Source organism: Stylophora pistillata, chromosome 5 (genome assembly GCF_964205215.1).
Source record: "Stylophora pistillata chromosome 5, jaStyPist1.2, whole genome shotgun sequence".
NCBI lineage: Eukaryota > Metazoa > Cnidaria > Anthozoa > Scleractinia > Pocilloporidae > Stylophora > Stylophora pistillata.
This window is the reverse complement of record NC_142523.1, coordinates 38,246,214-38,268,747: the sequence shown is the minus strand read 5'-3', so window position 1 is coordinate 38,268,747 and position 22,534 is coordinate 38,246,214. Positions and strand designations below refer to the sequence as shown.

The 22,534-nt window shown below is 38.0% G+C and overlaps 2 protein-coding genes across 4 annotated transcripts in view; one reads left to right on the top strand and one right to left on the bottom strand.

Moving 5' to 3' along the window:
* LOC111340954 (uncharacterized) overlaps positions 1–22,534 on the top strand; it is a 198,673-nt gene that overhangs the window by 3,118 nt on the left and 173,021 nt on the right. The gene's annotated exons all lie outside the window — the stretch shown is intronic.
* On the bottom strand, positions 1,700–22,169 carry LOC111340962 (low-density lipoprotein receptor-related protein 6). Of its 3 annotated transcripts, none has more exons than XM_022947885.2 (8): positions 21,992–22,169; positions 13,665–14,061; positions 12,797–13,212; positions 11,676–11,808; positions 10,337–10,463; positions 9,459–9,608; positions 3,761–3,968; positions 1,700–3,404 (listed from the first exon to the last, which is right to left on the bottom strand). In XM_022947885.2, the coding sequence occupies exons 1-8, from the start codon at positions 22,062–22,064 to the stop codon at positions 3,304–3,306; spliced, it is 1,605 nt and encodes a 534-aa protein (XP_022803620.2). In that variant the 5' UTR covers positions 22,065–22,169; the 3' UTR covers positions 1,700–3,303. The 3 variants fall into 3 exon arrangements, 2 of the variants coding, with proteins under 2 accessions (XP_022803620.2, XP_088616008.1); XM_088759882.1 differs by having other exon boundaries at positions 3,804–3,968; XR_016001124.1 differs by lacking the exons at positions 1,700–3,404; positions 9,459–9,608; positions 10,337–10,463; ... (1 more) ...; positions 12,797–13,212; positions 13,665–14,061 and having other exon boundaries at positions 3,830–3,968; positions 21,992–22,133.

Sequence of the window (22,534 nt, the reverse complement as noted above, 5' to 3'; positions counted from 1 at the left end):
TACGCTAATTCAGGGAACGTGCAAAGGGAAGGGCTGGAGGGTGGGGCTTTAGCTAGCCCGCCCTACCCCTTTGTTGAAAAAACGTGTCCTGCTAAGCATCCTTCCATCTCCCTGCCTGCCTTGTTGGCTGAAGCCTACGCATCCGTCTTTAGCTCTCCCCCTTTTCCAACCCTAAAAATTTGCTACTTAGTCCATGTCACTGGCATTTCTTGGGTTATTCTATGTGATTTTTTAAATCATAAAGATAATGCAATTACTTCTCGAGAGTATTCGATATTGTTTATTAAGAGAGTTTTCTGTGTCATCGTACTAAAATCAATAAGGTTGTTAACATCATTACTTACGTGGACATCTTCCTGTAAGAGAGTTTATTATGAACCAACACAACGACCACCTCCCAGTTTGCTTGTGAGCTCAGTTAGTGAAGCATTGCACCGGTATCGTGGAGGTCATGGGTTCAAATCCCGTACAGGCCTGAATTTTTTTCAGGCCTTATTTTCACTACTGCTCAAGAAGTGTGAATTTAAGATTTTTTTTTTCCTGAATTTTTTTCAGGCCTTATTTTCACTACTGCTCAAGAAGCTGTGAATTTAAGATTTTTTTGAAGAATCATACGTAAAATGTTTCTTTGGTCTGTTTGTTTTTATAATGAAGTGTTGACTTTTTCAAATGTTGAACCCACATGCATGCAAAACAGTTTGAAAAATATCTTTTATTAGCTGCTAAAGGAATGATTTTCTTAATCCCTTCACATAATCTAGTCTTCATCTTTCCCAACCCCTGAAGCAGGGAAAGGGCAGTCTGTTTGTACATGTTTAGAGGCTCGTCACCTCAACTTCAAGCCACAAACCTGAAAAGTCATTTGTCTCCAGCAGACTACAAAAAAGGGAATTCCTATTATTAAGAAAACCATGTTTGAAAATTGCCTTGCCAAATCAGAGTCAACAATTTCGATCAACCCAAACAAAATAATGTACTAGTTCTATCACATCTATTTCCCCTCTGCATTACAGATGCTTTCAAATCTTTGGTCAATGATAGCAACTATTTAGTCAGCAGCTCCTGGGTGTTCAATGCTCTACCTGCGTAGTTTCATAAAGTAAACTGTTATTAAGCTATTTTTTTCTCAATTACAGTTATTGTATCAAGCAGACAAGTGGTGAGAATAAGAAATATAAATCAAGAAGTGAATTATTATTTGATACAAAACCAATTTCTTTAAACTGGCATCATAAGAATTATATGGCAGACAATAAATAGAATTAGTGATAAGATCTGGGAGTGTAGGAGTTTTGCCTCTCCTCGGGTGCCTGCGGGTTAAGATCTCCTTCATAACTGGTGGCTCTGATTTCCATTCTTTTATCTGGACTTTTAATTTGCTTCAGACAGCACGTAAAACAAACATATTTTTTAAAAAATGTTTTGTTCATACTCACGGTGTGTGGTGTGGTGGGGTGGGAGGGGGGGGTCAATATTTGTTTCACTTACATGCTATAAATATTCACAGGTTGTTTAGGGGTAAGGTTTCCTTTGTTGTAGAATAATTGCCTACTTCAGTTGAAGAACGAGGAGCGAGTAAAATGTGCAAAAGATTGAAAATGCAGAAAGAAGGAAAATTAGATAAACTCCATTAATATTGTGTAATGAATTTGTTCACAATTCAAAAGTTTGGCTTAGAAGAAAGAAGCTGACACACTAGTAAAATGTTCAACACACTTTGTTACCTTGACTACTTTTTCGATCTACCAGTACATTTGTATGTTAGTAATAAAAAATAAAGGCGAAACTCTTAAGTTTTAATAACGTAGTTAACCTCAAACTATGGTTCTCCGAGCACATTTCGATTGAGTGTCGAAAAGCAACACCCAAAAGAATCACACCGACTAAGAATTAGCCAACAAGGAGAGCTTAAAAAAATAATAGCAATGATAACAATTAATAATAATAATAATAATAATAATAATAATAATAATGCTGATAAAGCAAACTGCTTATCATTAAGGCAAGCGAAAACGCGAGTAAGCAAAACGCGATTGGTCGAGAGGATAACGAGTTTTCAGGAACAATCACAAATTGCTTTCGACACTCAAATGGAAAAGCAAAGATATACACTGTTTTGTGCCCAGTGCTCAAAGTTAACTTTTAGAACTAAGAAGCATTTTGATGATTGCATTAAAAAAACACAAAGGATTACCATCGATCATGGACTAATTAGGTTAGTAAAAACAATTACAGGAAAGGCTTTCACTTTAACCAGCAATCTAATTCTTCTTTTTCTGTTTCCTAATCATGAACTATACCAAGTTGTATACAGATAGTTCCTGTTTCGCATGAAATTTTGTTTCCTCTTAGGACACTTGCTTAATTTATGAAAAAAGTCACGACCAAGCAATCGACCTACTATGAAACTAAATTCTCTATGTAATACGCGTACGGTTGTCTTGGTCAGGGCTCCACAGAAATTTGAATCTTTGATCACTGCTACATACAAATAGGAATTTTCAAAAGTTACTGACTAAGCTGCTTAATTTAAATTACTCCTTTCGTTATCTTTTTGCGCGCTACAAATGTTATCAGGCTAAAATAAAAATCTGGAATATCCTGAGCGATTACATACGTAAGTTACGAAAGTTATGCAGTTACAATAACAATACATAACACAATGGTAACATTTTGGTCAAAACTGGTGTAAATGAGATGCTCCCGATCGACATGGACGTTAGACGTAACATCCCACGAAATAGAGTGCAATGCAACTAAGGAGACGTTCTACAGACGACCAGAAATTTAACTTACTTTTACTTTGCTAAGGTGTATCTATGTATTTGCTCCCCTGAGTTCTGCATGGCAATTGCACCACATCAGGGCTTAATTGTTCAGAGAACGTATAAAGCTATCTAAGTGAGAAATCGCTATCCAGTAAATTATAATTAAAAAAACCTACTGCACCATCCACCGTGTAGAGATTTATTCAGCGGATTGTGTTATCCACCCTTCAAACAACCGGGGACTGCAGAATGACTGTTTAAGGGAAGTTAAACATCTGCTTTTAATTTCTAAAATTATACCCCTTCTAAACAGTTTCTATAAAATTACATAGAACTTACATTATCGATTAACAAGCCGCCAATTAAAAAAGGGAGAAAGTTAGCCGTCTATGCTTGTTCTTTGAGCCTGTCATATTCCTTCAACAATTGAGCGACATCCTCTCTAAGTAATCAAGAAGAGCATAAGATGGACCATTGGTGTGCTTTTCAAAACGTGCTGTAGTCAGCGACCCTTCTCTTAGGTGCGTCCAGACAATCACAGATCATTCTTAGGTAGTTTGAGGAGCCAGTCTGCAACAGGCTGCTTAGAGGCTACTTGGCTGGCATAACGTTGATCAGACGGTGAGTACAAAGGGGCTGAAGTAAAACCGTTCAGAAAAGAACAAAGAAACTATTACACGAGCCATAAAAAAAGCAAATTTCTAAATTAAAAGTCAGTTTTCCTTTAAAATATCAAAAAAAAAAAAAACAAAACATTTTTTCATTACTTCCGCTGTATTACCAATAATTATTGCAAAGAAGGGGTGGAAAACTTCGATTACAGAGGTAGAAGCTTGTAAACAAATAATTTTACGTGATCTATGCTTGGATATGGGCTCCCAGCGCCTAGTAGACTTGAAACCAGCGGAGAGATTTGTTTGCATAGCAAGTTCATACGCTTTGACTGGGACGGAGCCCTTTTGATTGTGTTCTTATAGAGTACTAGTTTGTACCTCGTTGGCTAAAGGTTAGATCAGCTACTGTAACGCATCTTACTTGTAGATGCAGATAGATTGTGTGTGCGGGCCCTCGGCCTTCTTGATGGAAGCTTAGGCGACATGAAAAACTACTCGGATTTTGACCTCCTGTTGGTTTCAAAGCGATGTCACAAGCATATCTGGTGTGAAATTCATTCCCATAGGCCTGGTGGAAGTCGTATATCTACAAAAAAAATCACGGATGAAATAATAATATAGTTCATCAGTTGAGAGTTAGACAGTTTTCGAAGAAATAGAACATAGACCATCAGGGAAATCGGTACTTGGTCGCCAATTTGTCGTAGATTCTACACTTTAAACTGTGAAAGCGCAGTGTTCCAGATATAATTCCAAAATTAAGCGATCAGAAGATAACAAGCTCCACATAATCATGATAAACATTTCTTTTCAAGCACGAACTGAATCTCGATTCCTTGGTTGAAACATGTGCATGCGATAGACACCAAACCAGCCTAAGATTATCTATTCTTTATTCCTTTCCTATTCACTAGTGCATTTTTATATCGAAGTAGTCAACTGAATCACTGGTACATCAAGAAATTGTCCAAGTATTGTAAGATCACAGCTAAAAGAATATCCTCGATTTGGGAACGTGCACGTGGCAATTAAAATAACCATAAATAAAGGTAATTATTATCCAACTACACCTAGACGAGTACAAATAACACCATAGACGAGTACAAATATCACGCGGTATTTGTACTCGTCTACTGTAGAGTACCGGTTAAACACGTTTTCTCGTATCGCGCAAGCGAAGAATTGGATTATAGTTACGAGAAAAAAAAACAAATGGTGGACCATTTTAATCATATTTCCGACGACGAAGAGTCAGAATGGCTGGCAAGTATAGATCCAAGTTCATTAGATGAATCGAACGAAGAAAAACAGCTTGACGACCAGAAAATTTCTTCATTTAATGAAGAAAATAGAAACAGCAACACAACAACGCGCCAATTCCGTTCCGCTTCGCAAACGTCTGTCACGCATTCCCCGTAAATAAATATCCGCGAAATTCGCCCGCACTGAAATAACAGTATGGCGTGTTGGATAATAAATAACTTATTAGACGTTTTGTTGTGTATTATCGCTGAGTATTTTTACTCGTTATTTGTATTTTGACTCGCCCTACGGGCTCTTCAAAATACGGCACAACTCGTAAAAATACTCAGCGATACTACACAACAAAACGTCTAATAAGATCTATTTATTATCCGACTGAGCTTCGTGGAGTACAGATTACGCGCGAGACGAGTACAAATATCATGCGATATTTGTACTCCAGAAATATCCGCGAAGTTCAACCGCACTGAAATAACAATTTGACGTGTTGGATAATAAATCTCTTATTAGACGTTTTGCTGTGTAGTATCGGCACAACTCATAGAAATACTCAGCGATAATACGCAACAAAACGTCTAATAAGATATATGTACCAGCAATACGCATTTGTCTTTGAATCAAATGTACGTAACGTGATCACAGAATAAGTTGTTGCTTACCAACATTCGAGGGTCTTTATACCCAAATTGATGCCAAAATTCTCTGGCATTTTACCGCTAATCATAAAAACTAGTATTCCTTGATTGTGATTTTTTTTAAAAAAATCCCATTTTACACCAGTTCACTTCCCAAGCTTTTATCGAAAAGTTTGTTATCGGAGGGTTTGTTATCGGACGATATGCTTTCGGACAGTAGTTTAAATTAACCGATCACAATCAATTTTTGATTGTAGTCTATTTCAGAGCGACATTATATAATTTACAACTTCTTTGCCTGTCTTTAAGTGTCCCTGTCTAAGAAAGTGTTCTAGAAGCCAAAAGTGGTGGTCAACCGATTTTTCTGAAACTTGGCACAAAAGTTGAGTGTGCTAAGATATTTCAAAACCAATTTGGCTCACTTCTCAGACTGTTTGTTCTGCAGTTTTAAGAGGGGGTGGGGGGGTCCCATTTGTGGCCTGTGGAGCACCAAACATTCATCCTTCTAGGTGGCAGTTTGAAAGTGCTATAAAACTCAATTGGTAAATTTTGCTGCCAAACGAATTTGACCATGGACCCTTCTATAGTGGAGCTTTTACTTCATAAATGTAACTTCGTTCTCAAGCGATTAGACAGAGAGGGGCCTGGGGCTAAAGTTACGTCAAATTTGAGGTCAAAATCACTATCCAAAATTGTCATTTTTCAAAAAACCATAATATTCACCTGCCTTTTTGCATAACTTTCATATCAAATCCAGTATGTATTTTAGTGACCCATTTATCAAAATCAATTGAGAAAAATTTGGCTTATTAAGGTTTGTTACGTTTTTGGCACAAACTCTCCATGCCTCTCTGAGGCCAAGCAAAATGGAATTTTGAGCATAATTCACGCTCTAAACAGACCAAAGTCTTGACATAAAGCCTTTATTTTTTATCTGGTGGGTGAAAATAAAACATTAAAGTCAAATCAATGTCATTATCTAGAAATACCTAGACTCATAGCTTCTAACTACTCTTATAAGGCTTCTGATTAGTACTGCAAGCACCCAAAAGGTTTAGCAAAGTAAAGATAATTTTTTTCCGATGAAAACCTTTTACCAATCACAGAGCACAGATGATGATGTTCTGATCTAGATATGGCAATATTTTTTAAATATGATTGAATTTTCTGTGATCTAAGTTTGTTAGGCCATATATCAGCACCTATTATACTCCAAGCACGCAGTCTCCCTATTTTGTCAGGCCGTTTTTTAATTGAAAATAAAGTGACCTTAACCCGGCTGGCCTTAACCATTAAGCTCAGAATAAAAGGATCGTGAAAAGATGATCTACGCCTGACCTCTGAATAGCTATAGACTGAACAGCTCTCGCAAATACCCATCCCTTATCGAGCATGACCATAACCTTACGTGCCACAGTGAGCACCGTCCAGGTGACTTGTGATCCACCAGAGATCTTAGGTACTTTAGAACTGAATATGTGGAACCATCCAAAAAAGAGGGAATCCACAGTAAGAAAAGCTAGATGACAGAAAATTATTGTTGCTGTTTAAATGGAATATTCCACACGAGACATGAGATGATGCCAATAGGGCCCGCCATTTTGGACGTGAGAGTATCAGGACTGGACCGAGTTTCCATTCCTTCCCATATTCAGGCGTAAATGTTTGTGTTCTTATCAAGTATTAAAAGTATAGCGATGAGAAGTTTTAGTATAATTTTACGACGGCGCTTTGTTCCTCTGAAGGAGTCAATGATTAATGCGGTGCCGCGTCATGGGCTCTGCGCGAAACAGGAATGACTCCTTTGTTGTCTTGCGATAATAACATGAGTACTTGATTAAAACACAAGTACAAGGGTTCAGGTGAGTCTGGGGCGAGAGGAAGATCGGGTGATACCAAAGCTGCAAGTACGGTTAATTAAAAATATACGAAAGGGCTCTTACACGCGCATAAGTGCAGCAAATGGCTTTTTTTTGGTGCCACTCTCGCTTAGAGCGGTCCTCTCAACTTCCAGTCGAAAGAAAAAAAATTCCTTAGCTTTCTCCTTTGAAAATGGTTTAGGACACATGTTTTAAAATCGTTTGATTGTTTTCCAATTTTCTTTTGTATGAAGATTTCAACTTTCGCGAACTCTCTGCTAAGAGAAGATTAGCTAAGGTGTTGCAAAAGCGAAAACTCAGTCAACTACAGTCATTGTGCGAGTTTTTTCGACGTTGAAATTGTAGGTGGTGCTAATCGTAAAGCATCGTATTATGAACCTTTTCTACAGTAAGAAAATTCCTGTGATTGCGGCAAGTGATCGTCTCGACTTGGTCCAGTCCTCTCACTCTCACTTCCAATATGGTGGGTCAGTTGAGACGATAACAATCGCATCTCGAGGTGTGGCATGGCGTGTTTCAAATGAACTGAAACACAAAATATTTGTCATCCAGCTCTCCTAACGGTGGATTCCTTATTTACTGCCGGATGATTTGATTTATTCAGCTCTAACGTACTAGAAAAAGCGGATGGATTACAAGTCACATGGACGCTACTTACTACAACCTGTATGTATCATCCTGCTCTTTCACTAATGGCATCATGCGTATTTACATGAGCTAACAAGGCCATCAAAAGTTTAACTATAGATCCTCTGTTAACGGGACCACAAATGGGACCCCCGAAACTCCAGAACAAACAGTCGAAGAAGTGAGCAAAAATGACGTTTGAAATATCTTATCACACTCAACTTTTGTGCCAAGTTTCAGCCAAATCGGTTGACCACCACTTTTGGCTCCTGGAACACTTTCTCAGACAGGGATTGTTAAGGATACTTAAACGATTCATTCAGCCTAAGTGGAATTTGATTTGTTTGTTACGAATTACTTTAGTTACGGATGTGGTTCTGTTGTTATCTATTCTCGATTGGTTTGTAATCAGATATTTTAGCATCTCCACCCGCGTATAAAGGTCTCGTTTAGCTTCCCTTTAGCGAGTGTATGATTGTATTTCGCCTTGTCAATTCTATCTGTTCGACTCGCCGTTTTTGGTTCTTAATCTTTGGCACAAGCGGGACCGATATGTGTGTAATTTTGCTAGTTTCCTGCTTTGATTAGTTTTCTTGTTTAGGGTGGAGGCACGCTAACGTACAGAGTCGTACAATAGTACAATTTATTGTTTTCAATCTAAAGGGGGCGAATCAAAGAATGAGACGCTAAGCTAGGAACGCCCATTTTGTTAATCTTACAATAGATTTAAATCTCGAGTTATTTTGATGTAGCTTATTATGATTTTCGAGTATTCCTGTTGATTGTTGTCAATTTTGATCGCGTTATCGACGGAGGCAGGTTAATTGCTCTAAGCGTTTTGTTCATGAGTTACGCAACGTTTTAAGTAAATTGCATTGTTATTTCAGTTTACGATCGTGATCGTGATTGTCTATCGTGGTTCGTTAATCGTTCATCATCATTAAATCACCGTTAACCGTCAACCTTGGTTTTCCGTGGTTATTGGTTCTTGAAGCACGCGACCTGTTAGATAGTCCCGTAGCATTAACACGCTTTAGCGACACCCTTCAACTTCGATCTCGTTTGTCGCAAGCGTCACAGGGATACTTAAGTACAAATTTTCCCTTTCTTTCATAACTTGGTTATTCTTCTATTCTAGGATTTAGCGATTTTTTTGTTATTTTGTAATAGCACTTTGTGTCATCCAATTCGATCTTTTGTCATACAAATGTGACTCCCGCTTCGTTATCGTCCACTTTTGCTCTCATTCGCATGATAACAGACTGAATTGAACTTCACTCAGTCCGATTACCAATTCTGATTTATGTAATTTTATTTTATCAACCCTAATCCACTCCTTTTAAATATAAAATTGTTCCCAAAATACTGAAATCTTAAGAATTACCCACATTAAAACAACGGGAAAGAGGCAAAGATTTATAAAAATGTACCACATAAAAATAAAATAGGGTTATTGAACATAAAGCTATGAGAGAGCCTTCCAACCTCATTGCGTCGAGATTGGTCTTGTTTTGATCGTAAGCTGAGAAGGTATTTAGAAAAAAAAAATACAAAAAAAAAAAAAAAAAAAAAAAAAAAAAAAAAAACCTTCGAAGAGAGAGCCTAAGTTCGGTTTACTGGAGGTCAAAATGTTTCAGCAGTTTAAGAAGCCTCCAATATCAATTTCCTCACCTGACTACCTTGAGACATGTGCAATATCCAGTTATCTTCAATATCAGTAAGTTCCACGATTAGGTTACTCTTGTCGTTGTACATTTTGAAAGGTTTTTCTCCCAACAGCCCTGACTTAGGTAAACCCTGCTTGCCTTCCTCTTTCAATTTCTTGTAAAGGCAAAATATGAAAATTAGTGAGTTGTGCGCACGCGTGTGGGCGTTGAAATGGTTCTCGCAATTTAGTCAAAATTTTATTTCCCTCACCTCATTTTGCTTTATCCGACCACGTGTGTACAGAAGGTAGGCCTTCCTTTTCAATCTTTTTTTTTTCTCATCTATCTTTATTCACATTCATAAAGATGAATAACTTCTGAACGTGAATTTCAAGTATGGTGCAATGCAAGTTAGATGCTGCCATCCAAATTTTTGTTCGCCTACACGAGCTAAGCCAAATTAGTTTCTAAAGTCACGTTTCGCCACATTCACTCAATAAATTTTTCTTCGAAACGATAGGTTTTTACAAGGTTTTCTCCGGCTTGCAGTGTAAAATGTAACAAGCCTAGCTACCTTTTATACGCGGTTACTATTCTAAGATAAGGGCGTTAGGCTCGCGCGAGGTTGGGACGACTAATTACAGGGAGTCTACATCTCAGTGTGTGAGGAAGTGACTGATTTGCATATTTGGTTTAAGTTAAAAAGGACCTCTACAAAACTTAATCATAAATAAGACGAGAAAAATAAATATAAAGATACAACGAGGCGAAAACACACACCAAATGCTTAGGGAATACACGAAACTCTCGTTGGGAAAAGGTTTACTTTGAATCGAAGCAGGAATAGAAATACTACAAAATCGCCACATAAACAGATATTCTTCTATTTAAACAATGACTTACCCGCTCAGAATCTTTGCCATCATCACAAATGTAAAATCTCAAAAGAATGATTTTACTTTCAGGATTTGCTGTACTCGCAAACACCATTGCTATTTTCTTCTTTGACCGTTTGTCTAGCCGATTTACGCTGTGAAAGGTGATCACATTTTAAGCTCAACTTATTTCTGTTGGTAGTTTTTAAGACTTGCTTTTTCGGTCTCTGATGTAAATTTTTTTTTATTGAAACTTACAAATCGTTGCCGAAAAAGTCATGTAAAAACGATAAATAGCTAGGTGAATTAGACATGTTAATTTAGTAATGAGTCCAAAGAATATATATTCATTAAAAATTAAATGCGGTATAGACCTCAGCATTCACTATGGAGTTATGGATGAACGCAAGAGGTTACTAGGAACAAAATAAGCCTAAGAGTCCCTCTACGCGATTGTCGAGAGCGACTCTAACATCTTGAGTGCTAAAAAAACCTCCCAAGTGCATCCATAACTCAATACTGCACGCTGAAGTGTTTACTATTTGTTTAACAGCATAAAAAAAGAAAAAATTCTTACGAAACACTTGCTTACTGGGAAATATTTGCTCACGTCAGCATTGTACATCCATGGACAAAAATGGGTAAATAGCAGACACTGAGTCGAACAATCAGAGCGCGCGCTTTATGTGATTTATGTCATAACATTCCTTTGTTCGATCGTTTTCCCTGTTCCATTGACCGATTTTTCGTTGTAATTTCATTCCTTCGTCCCTTTGTTCGCCTCAATGCCTTGATACCTCCGAGCCTCCGGGCCTCAATCTTATCTCCGTTTCTTCGCACCGTCGCCACTTAGTTCCTCGGTACCTTCGCTCATCCTCACCTTCGTTCCTCAGTAACTTCACTACTCTGTACCTTCGTTCCTCAGTACCTTTGTTCTCTTTTTCAACCTTACCTTTGTTTCTCGTTAACTTCGTTCCTACGTTTTACTGTTTCTCCATACCTTTGTTACCCCGTAGCTTCGTTCTTTCATACCTTCATTCCTACTTACACATTATCAATGTTCCTCCGTACCTGAGTTCCTTCGTTTCTTCGTTCCTCCCTAACTTCGCACCTTGGTACTTCCGTACCCTTTTTTCCTTCCTGCCTCTTTCCTCCCTCCTTCCTTATTACTTTCGTTACTATGTAACTTGTTGATTCCACTGTACCTGCATACCTTCCTTCCAACTTAATTTCCTTCCCACGTTTCTCTAATCCCTGTCGTGTTTACATGAAGTCATATAGTATTGAAACATTATGTACACTAATATTATTGTACAAAGGCAGCTCAACGTACGGTAAGCAAAGTAAGTACTCAATCGCTAACTCACCATAGAGTCTTGCAACGCAAATATAGTGATGGACCATTGTACCAACAGCAACACAGCATTATAAGACCAGCGAGGCCACCAACCACTATGCCGAACCAAAAGAGGACATAATCATAATAACTAATGTAGGAACCTGTGAGGAATAGAAGAGTATGCGTGAGTCATTTTAAAAGTCATTGCACGTATTATGGAAAATACTTGTCAGATAAATATATAGAACCTTCTATAACTATTAGTAATGCTGATACGTAAACCGTGGAACTTCCCTAAACATTTTATCACGTAACGTACTTATGATATTATAATAATACCAAGATAGTTTTTTATTAAGCTTCCAGAATGTTCTAGAATACTTTATAAGTGAAGGACTTGTTGGAGTAGAAGTAGCAGTTGCTGTCATCGGGAGTGACCAGCTGTTAAGGAAGCCACACCAAGAGAGAGCTACCGTGAAAGATTGTTTATTTCGAGGAGATTTGGAAACAACTGTGAGATTGTGTCAGTGGTGAGCTAAGATATAGACTATAGTGGGTTTCAATTTCATCATCATCAGAATTCTGATTAAGTACATATACAATTTCTTTGTAAGATAATTTGCCAATGCAATTTTCCATGACTTTTTGCTTTTGTTTAACGTAAACCTGTCATCTGTCGACATCAAAAGTAAACGTTTGGGCGTCAACTTCAGGTGGCAAGATTTTATTGAGTTTTCCCCGTTCTAAAATTATGCAGATATTTTTAATGAAAACAATTGATAAAATATTATTTATGATTCGTCTGGGTCTGAAAATTCCCATAAAAAAGTACTGGTTTTGATGAGTTGAAAAAAAAAAAAAAAAAAAAAATCAGTTCGTTCACCCCAAAGACAAAGGAGAGAGTGAATTCTGATTCTACCAATTATGCTTTTTCAAGCTTTTTTGCTGAGACCGCTTTTCCAAATATCTATGAAGTTAAATTCAAGCTATAAAATTCCTGTGCGCCTTCTTGTTTATTTATTTATTTAGTTTTTCATCTGCAAGAACCATTTAAAATAGTACGCTTTCATGATGAATGACACTTTGTCATTTACAAAATAATGACAACTCACATTTGGCGTGAAGTTTATGCACATAACTATCAGGTACCTGAGGGTTTTTGCGAACGTTTGAGTGTCTGGATGCTTTCGTATGCTGTGATACCCAGAACATCTTCACTGTTGGTGTTGTATGTATGTACTATTTTTCCTGACATGGCATCTAGTTTGACCACCTGTTTATGTACATTCCGGTTGGTAACAAATAGGAATGGGGAAACCAGTATCACTCCGAATGGATAAAGCCAATTCTGCTGGAGAAGCAGCTTTCTGTTGCCACCATCGTAATCAGCTGATTCCACACGGTCTGATTTTGCATCCACCCAGTAGAGACGCCTATTTCCCCTGTCAAGATCAACATCGTTGGGATGGTGAAGATGTTTTGTAATGATGGCAAGTCTTTGCTCTCCACTCAACGTAGCCCTTTCGATTTTTGGATAAGTTCCGCAGTCAGTCCAGAACATTAAGCTGTTAACATAATAAAAATAAAACGAGAGCCAATAGTCATGTTGGGGCAGATCGCCCATCAAATTTACGAAGTCATTAATAAGTACTGTTGTAGCTTGTGCAAGTCTTTCCACCAGCTTCCACAAACTGAGAGGAGCAATAACTCGAGCGCACGAAAAACAGGGGAGGGGTCGCCGTTTGTTACACTTCTGCCCTTTTGTTTTGACAGCCACCGACAGCCTAGACCAGATTAGTGCTGTTTAATCTACATTAGATAAAATAAACATTGTTTAAGAGCAAAAAAAAAAAAGTTTGTTTTTCCTTACTGCTTCGAAAATGGAATTATGGCGAGGAAAAAAGCTGTGTCCCCGTGAGGAAAGGCAATTCGTGCGACTCAGGCAGCTAAAGGAGGGGGAAAATTATTATTCCATCTTGGGAGTTAGGAAGCTAAAAAGAGACATTTGATAACGTACCCACTGTCAGGATCAACAGCTATTCCCTGAGGTTTGTCTAAACCTGTAAAGTTATGTAAATATCGGTTGTTTCCATGTAGGTCTGATACGGATATTGTAGCATATGTTACATCAGTCCAGTACAACTTAGATGCCCTCCAATCCACTGCCAGACCATTACAGACTCCTATGTTGGCAATTATTATTGTCATGTGTGCGATTTCTAGATTGAAACGTTTAATGTTCCTCTCTATTGCATCACTCCAAAATATGTAGCCCAGGGTGAAGTGAACATCTAAGGCTACAACTCTTGATAAACCGGACAAAACTGGTTTGATAGTCGAAGTTTCATTATAGTCGAGAGAAACGATGTCTGATGCTTTTGAGACCAGCAGAAACGGAGGACTGTATTTCTTGGCTTGAGAAAAAGAAAATGAAAGAGCAAATAATAAAGAGCAAATAATGTCTGAGATGATTATGCATTTTATTCCAATTTGCTTGGAAATAAAAATAGCACAACATGGAAAATGATCTAAGCCTTTGAAAGCCTTTTCTACAAAGCGAGCGTAGAATGCCAAGTTTAGCTTCAGACTTCTGCAAACAGCGATCAAAAAGTAACTACTGTAACCGTATTTTCTCAGTAAAACGTAAGGGCCTTTTTTTAAGATTTTGGGTAAAAGAAGGGGCGTTTATTATGCGCTTAATCCAAGCGGGTGGGTGGAATGGGGGGGGGGGAGGGGGGGGCACTTATCAAATAAGTGCAACAATAGGATAAAAAATAAAAGAGCAAATAATCGCCAGCACATGGAGATAGAAATCACTAGGAGTAACTTAGTGGAAAAGAAACTAGTGATTCTGCTCTAATTAAAGTTTAAAACGTTATTATTTTCTTATTTGTGGAAAAACTGTTAACCAGCCCTATGGCTAAGTGGTGGGCTCCAGAGTAAATAAAGTTATCTATTTGTGTGCGTGTGTGTGTGTGTTTGTTTGTGTGTGTGTGTAGGTATGTATGTAGGTGTGTATATACGTACGTACGTATGTATGTATGTATGTGTGTAACGTGTGAAGGGCAGAAAGAATCAACTACCTTTCATCCCCTAAATGTAGTCGATTCTTTCCGCCTATCACACGTTATACTCGCTCCACTATATGTATCGAGCACTGTTTTACGGATTTCCAGCTTAACCCTTCTCTGTATGTATGTATGTATGTATGTATATATGTAGGTAGGTACCACAACAATAGAGATTTTAATTTAAAAAAAAAAAAGAGGCCACGAAGGCGTATCTTACTTTACTTGACAGTCTCTCGAAACTCGATCTTCGATTCAAGACTATCCATTCTCGATCCTCGATTCTCAAAGGATCGAGGTTCGAGTCGAGTTTCGAAACATTCATTTCGATTGTCGAGACCCTAGAAACTCGGTTCGACACCCGAAACGGGCCAGGGAAACAAAGGAGTTTTCGTACGATTTGAATTATTTTGCCCTTAGTTTGATCAACGGGTAAAATATCCGCATAGCGTGCATCGTTGCCGATGGGTTGAAACTTCGCTCGAAATACTAAGTATATTTGTACAGATTCAAAAAGATGTATTGAACGACTGAATTTTGCATTTCAAAAAAGATGTAATAAGGTGGTAATTGAACTTTGTGTCGTGCGATTTGTGTAGGTATTTTGCTTGTATATCATTAACTAGTAATCAAATGATTTCGAGGGCAGTTTGGGATAAATTAGGCCCAGCAAAAGTAGTTATAAAATTAACAGAGAGCTTGAAAGTGTGCACTGTTAATGAGATATCTATCATATGCTAGAGTTCATACCGCAACCAGGTTGACAATCAGACGTGGTTTGATGCTACTCTGGTTTCAGGATTTAGTGAATGTAAGCGGGAAAATTACAATTCATCAATTGATCTCATCGCACATCGCTGTAACAAGATGTTCTTCTTTATGCTCACTAATTGGTGGTGCCGCAGAGGACTGGGGAGGAATTAACGCTTGATGACGAGTGTTCTGAGGCATAAGCAAGACTTAAAAGCTAAAAATGGAATCACGCGTTAAGCTATAGAGATATAGACGAGACGATTATGAAATCATTATTCCTCCATGTACATTGGGTTCTCTTATTCGAGCAAATTAATGAATTTTAAGTATTCTGTTTTTTCAAATATTTCGTTTTAATTTGCTTCTTTGTTAGACTTTTTTTAGAGTGTTTGAAGATTGAATAATAAATATCGTATTTGTTCGATTAAGCGCCCAAGTCGCTTATTTCATTTTTGGACTTTCAGGGTGGGTGCTTATTCGAAGCTAGGGGCTTATTATATTTTCACCATTTTAAGGGAGTAAAAATGAAACAATGAAACTAGAAATTGTAAGCCATTAAAGAAATACCGTACCGTTATTATACCGTACTTTATTATTATGGTTTTTTTTTGAAGGGGGGGAGTGGCCGCTTATTGGAGGTTGGGTGTTTAAAAAGTACTTTTTGGGGGTGGGGTGTTGGGGTGGGCGTTTATTTGAGGCTGGGTGATTATTAACTTTTTCTACCTTCAGGGTGGGCGCTTATTCGAGACTGAGCACTTAATCGAATAAATACGGTATTTTTACTTGAAACGTAGAATGCTTTATATTTTCAAACAGTTGCCAGTTTTCACTGTCACATCATCATCAAAACCACAAAAAACAATAAAGTCAAGAATGAAAGAGATAAGATAAGATGAATAGCCTATTAGTTTCGCATAGATTTAGGTCTGTGCGATGTTTCATGCGGAAGATATTCGAAGAAATGTTTGACTCAAATTTATGAGGCTTTGTACGCAAACACCACGTCTGTGTCACTCTGAGAGTCACCAATATGGCGGCCGGAAGCTGACAAAAACACGTCATCGAGTTTGCTACAAAAAGGATGTACTCTTCTTCTGAGCACTCATAAACAGGACAGACCGGTTTGACAGCTGCAATCTATATACATCTATATGAGTACAAATTCTTATACAAGGACAATCTCAACAGATAAGTTACTTTTTAAACCTATACTTGACAGCATTTTATATCGTGTCGTGCAAAAAGTTAGAAATTCAGTCTTGCCAAACTCGGAAAATCCGATCACACCGAAAATATGTAAAAAGAACACTCTACAACTTTTCTATTAACTTAATGAAATTCAAATATCATAAGAGTTGATAATTCCTTTTTTTTAAATTTTGATGACGTCACGTGAAAACTAAGAATAGACCTTTTTAGCTTCAAACATAGATTGGTCAAGTGGTCTGAAATTGGTGAACAACAGTCGCGGCTATAACAAGGAACTATGCGAAACTTTCATTCTCAGATCAGATCAGAACACTCGTCATCAATGTATAACGCTTAGTTTCTACTGGGCGTAAGTGTCAACATTCATGGTTTCATTCCAACCTCAACTTTCTCCTTCTCCGCTTTCGATCTCCTAATTCGGCTGTCTGCAAACTGTAAATCCTCGTCTTTGCCGGAAATGTTAAGAGCATGCTTTGGTATTAGATGTCACTTTTAATAAAGTCTTTATTTTGATCTTATTTTATTCTTAAGTGCATAACTGAAAACAGCCATGCATTTAGAAATCGAGACAAGACAAAAATTTTTTAGGGTCTCTGACTATTTACTCATGCAGATTAAAACACAAATTCGTAAGACTAGAAGTTGAATTACAGCATGGATACTTAATTTCTAAAGCTTAGAATCGTCAGATAATGAAAAGACAAATCCGAATTTGTGGAAACATTGTGGCGGTTACAATCGCAACGAAAGTGAACAGTTCTCTGCACTTTGCAGTTCATCATTGCAGGAATTGTGTAATTTCAAGCAGATATTAATTTGTTCATCTAGTCATAGTTAATCGAGGGGATTAACTATGATCTTGTCTTGGCCCTCTTCGGGATGAAAGAAGTTGATAATGTACATCGTTCGCAACAGTTGACAGATTCCTGACGAGCATATCCTTCCTCGTGTATTACAAATTGAAGCTAGAATGAAATCATGGCTAATGACACTTACGCTCAGAGCAAACTGAGTGTTATACATGAAAGTTGTAAATCTCCTCGTGATCGCTTAGCAGTTCTTCGTCGACGTATAACAGTTTGGATTGTATGGATTGTCTCGGTTTCTTATTTGTTGAGAAAAATTTCAGACTGCCGGTCATGTAGTTATTTAAGACCGGCAATCGACCACACGCAATTCTAAGATATGACATTTATAAATCTCCTTGAGATCGCTTGCAGTTGCTCGTCGACATATAACAGTTTGCAGAACAAACATTTCCGACTGCTGATCATTTGGCTATTCGAGAACCATAACTGGGAGTCGACCTCACGCAATTTTAAGTATCAAGATATATGTAACACTCCGCGCCCTACGTGTTAGACATGACCGAGCTTTAGACATGAGATTTATATATCACTACGGGATCGCTTAGCAGTTTCTCATCGACATATTATAGTTTGGGTCTTGTAGGTTCTCTCACTTTGTTAAATTTTCAGAAAAATATCGTTCAGTCGTTTGAGAACTATGACCGGCTGCCGATCCACAGAGCGTATCAATACTATTATCGCCAAACAGAAAAAAATTGCAGTTTTCGAAAAAATATAGCTTCTTTCTAACCTCAAACTACATAATCGCCAGAACGTTCTTCTTGCAAGACATTTGCTTCCCTTTTGTGCCCGTATCATTTATTTTTGTGATCTTGGAAGATCGTTTGGTCACAAGTTTGTTTTTTCAGCTTGAGGTTGTTTATAATCTCAGTTAAAGACTCCATTCCGATTGTCATCGATTTCTTTATTACTTCAGTCATTTCAGAGCTAATTTATCTGTGAATATGAACATTTCGGCGAGAGAAGAAGGAATTTCGTCCATAAGATAACGCTGTAGCACATACTTAACAGCCATTTTGAATTTTGTTTACCCATTTCAAACCACGTGACCACATAGCTTGAAAGGTCCATTCCGTTTCATTATGTCTTACAATTATCTTGTTTTGATATCCAAGGTGGCAGATGCAACATGGCAGATCCAGGATGGCGTATGGACATTGATGAGGATAGATTGTCTTTGTAGCAATGGCGTCTAACTTAACTATTGGCTGCTTCCATTTGGTGAAAATGGAGCGAGATGAGATATTAAACAAAAAGATATCAGAATTTTATGCTTATACCTAAGTATATCTTAGCGCTGCCATGGAAAAGCCGTGGAAAATCAAATGATTTTAAACTCAGTAGCTTAAAACCTCATCTGAAAGGAACCTCCATCATTTTCATACGTTAAGTACCCTTACAGAACAGTTGACCCCCTTGCAGAAAATAGTGCACGTGTTAGGCAGTTATTGTGTGTTTTCTGTCAATTCTGTAAAAGAAGTGACGTCACTTAATCACGCGATAATACCTGTTCAGCCACTCATTAGGCATTGCTATAAAACATGATATTAAACTGGTATAATTGTAGTTTTAAAAAAATGCACGATAGCATTACTCTCCACGAGTGGTACCGAAAGGTCATTTCTGGGGTCTTTGCTCACGGATTATAGTTTGTCAACGCTGAGTCGCCAACTTGTCTGCGTCGCTCCGTTAAATTTGATGAATTAAGTTAAAGTCGGTTGTTCAATTTCCAATTACTGTTTTCTAAGAAGTTTCCTCAGTTCGTCAAAGAATAAGCTTCAAAGGCCTGGTTTTTCGTACTTTGGAGTGCATGCTTGTGTGTTGGTGTCACACCGGTCCAGTTTAATTATAAGAACGTCTACGAACATTGCGTGGTTTCGTGGCATCAATATTCTAATTTCATATTGACGCACTTCTTTCAATCAAATGATTGTAATTTGTCCACACGTTTTCGCTCTTCGCTGGTATATTATCCTCTCTCATTACAAAGCGTCTTCAACAGGAGAAAAGAACGAATGCTTTGATGATAGCTTAATTGGAAATATGTTCCACTACAGTTTTATCGGTGGATCGATTATTCTGTTTTCGAAAAAAACTGCCGTGCTTGTACGCTCAAAGTTCATGTGTTTTAAATTTAAAGGGAAATTGAAGCTTAAAATCGTCATTTTATTTGCATTTTTTTTTCTATCTAGCTTTAGAGGATTAACATTAAGTCTCGGTATTCATTTTCGTTAACTTCTTGTTATTTACGAGAAAATTCAACTTCCCGCTTTAGCGGCCGTAAAACCATCGGCTCAGGTTGAATGTGATGTCAATGATGAGAAAATGAAGCAGTCCTCTCACTAGCAATGGCCGCATATCAATTTATAGTATGTGCAAGGTTTACGCGTAACCCTTCTAGTCTGAGCCAAATTATTCTCCGAGCGAAGAACCGGTCGACCGATAGTAAACGAGGAAACGGAAGTTTCGACGGATTATTCTACGAGAATCGTGAACACTGAATGATCGATGTCTTTGCAGTGGACATTGCGAGACTATGTTAATGGCTAAAGGCTGAAAGTTTCTAAAGAAGCTGTGGTGCTGCGTCGGTGGCGGTGACAATGTTAATGGCTGAGGACTGCTCTTGTTTTCAGGAATTGAAGGGGATTCAGAAGCAAGAAACTGGCAAAAAAGGCAGCTTTTTTCCTTCACAGGCAGAGCCGCACTGAAACACAAAATACAGATGTTCCTACAACACAGTGAAAAGCTATGGCGAATTGTGATTTGAGTCTCCTGGCAAATGATAGTGAGGTCAATCCACTGTTTGCGCATTTTCCTTTGTTAACGGCGACGGTTTTCAGGTAGCTGAGGATTTTAGGGACGGCATCCTCCTTCGGCGTGTACTTCGCAGGTCACGGTGTTCCAGGCACTTTGGACTGGAGGTCCCTTTCGTAATAATGCGGTTCGATATGTTGAGTAACAAACGCGTAAGTCTTTCGTGACGGTGAAATTTGCTTGAGACAATTTTTTGTCAGCCTGATTGTGTTTTGAAGATTTGGTATTTGCCGGGTTGCTTACTCCGTGTTTCGCGATGACTTTGCTCTATTCATTGGTACACGCATATGCTGTGCAATACACCACAAATAAATAACTGATGGTTAGAAAATAAATTAGACAAGTAGTGATTATCGTTCGACTCCTTTGTGGTATTTCGAGGGAAGGAATGCGAATGCCCACACGAACGATTTTAAAGAAAGCCTAAAAACACCAGCTCTTTCTCAAAATGAAATTGATGATTACTCCGAAGAAGTTCGCAATGTGTTTGCAAAAGAGTATATAAGCATACTATGAGCACAAACACATCTCTTTTAACATAAAGGAACGCTACAACTCATTGAGTGATTTAATGACTCAGACACTTACAAAAAGCCTCGGCATTGCTTACAACCGCATTGAGTTTCGCCATCGATCTCTCGCCCGTAGACTACTGGGCTAAGGTTTGCAAATATCTGCCATATCAGTATGAAAGTGTTCAATGCTTACAATGTTATACCTGGTTATAAGAAGGAGAACGTGGACAACCTTGTAAAACCGTTTAAGCGAAGATTAAAAAAAATTACCGTAAATAAACAGCACAGACATATTCACAATCGATTCGATTTATGACATCGCCAGCCCATCCAAACTTAGCCTGACGCCGTCCTTTTTCTGTGAGAAACATGCTACATTATTCCGTTTTCGAGTTTAATCCCCATAAGAGGCCACACAACTTCGAGAAACCTGCTACATGCAAGTTTTGAAGCAAGAGTGTCTAAGGACCTCTAAGGGTTCTTCTCTTTCCTCCCTATCAGTGACGTTATATTAACTGAGCACCTGATTTTCTGAACCGCGGTGCTACTGGGTCAAAACATGGTTTAAAAACTTTTTCAAGGGGAAGTTGAGCCCAAAGACTGAAAAAACTTTCGAACATTGACATTTAAGGTATAAGCTGCAATTTAAAAATGGTTGAATTTTAGGCTTAAGTTCCCCTGTAAGATTTGAAGATGTAAACATAGATGTAACGCATACTTTATTTAATATACTTTATTCAAGTTCGATTCTTACGCGATATGAAAATATTTTCATGTGTGCGAGTAGTTTGCGTGGTTAAAGAGGAGTGACGTGTCAAGCGCTTGGTCTTTTGCTGTTGTTTTGCGTGCAATAATTAAAACGTTTTCCCGGAAGTGCGGATCGAGATCCCCAAAATTTCTTCGAGCGTCTCGATTCTCGATCTTCGATACTCGAGCTTCGATTCTCGGGCACTGATTCTCGATGGTTTTTAGTGGAGACCATCAAAAATTGACTTTTAAGCGCTACTGTACGAGGTCTACATCGCACATTTTGCATAACTATGAAAGGAAAAAAAAGGCGTAGACGAATACTATAACAGGAATTTTCATCATGTAGGAATCACTTTGTCTATTTACCTTCACACAAGACTGTCCTTTGCTTGCGATTCAGCAAGACAAATAGAGTCAACAGCCACCACGTGTTTTTCATGTCGAAGGCAATCTAAAAATGAATAGTTGACGGCGGTGGAACATTAACAGTAGTGAAAGCGTCCCATCGATTGTTGTAACGGATTGTCTGACGTAGCAGGGTGGCATCACGTTTGCGGATGTTCTATAAGTTTGTGTTTGAAGCGAGTAACCGCTGGTATGCGCCTGCGTCGGTTTTAGGCCTAGCCACAAGTTGCCAATGAATCCCAAAAATTTATAAAAGTGTCTAAAAGTTGCCAAAAAGTTGCTGTTTTTTTAAAAAAGTTGCCGAAAAGTTGCTGAATTTCCAAAAAGTTGCCGAAAAGTTGTCAAAATTTGTCTGCTTTTCGTACCTTCATAGAGTGTTAAAGATTAAAAATTCGTACTTTTCTTCTTATCAAAACTTTATTTGTCGAAGTCCAAAGATAATATCAGAGGTTCTTTCCATTTCACTTGATCAACAAATAGTCTATCAGAATGACAAGATTCATC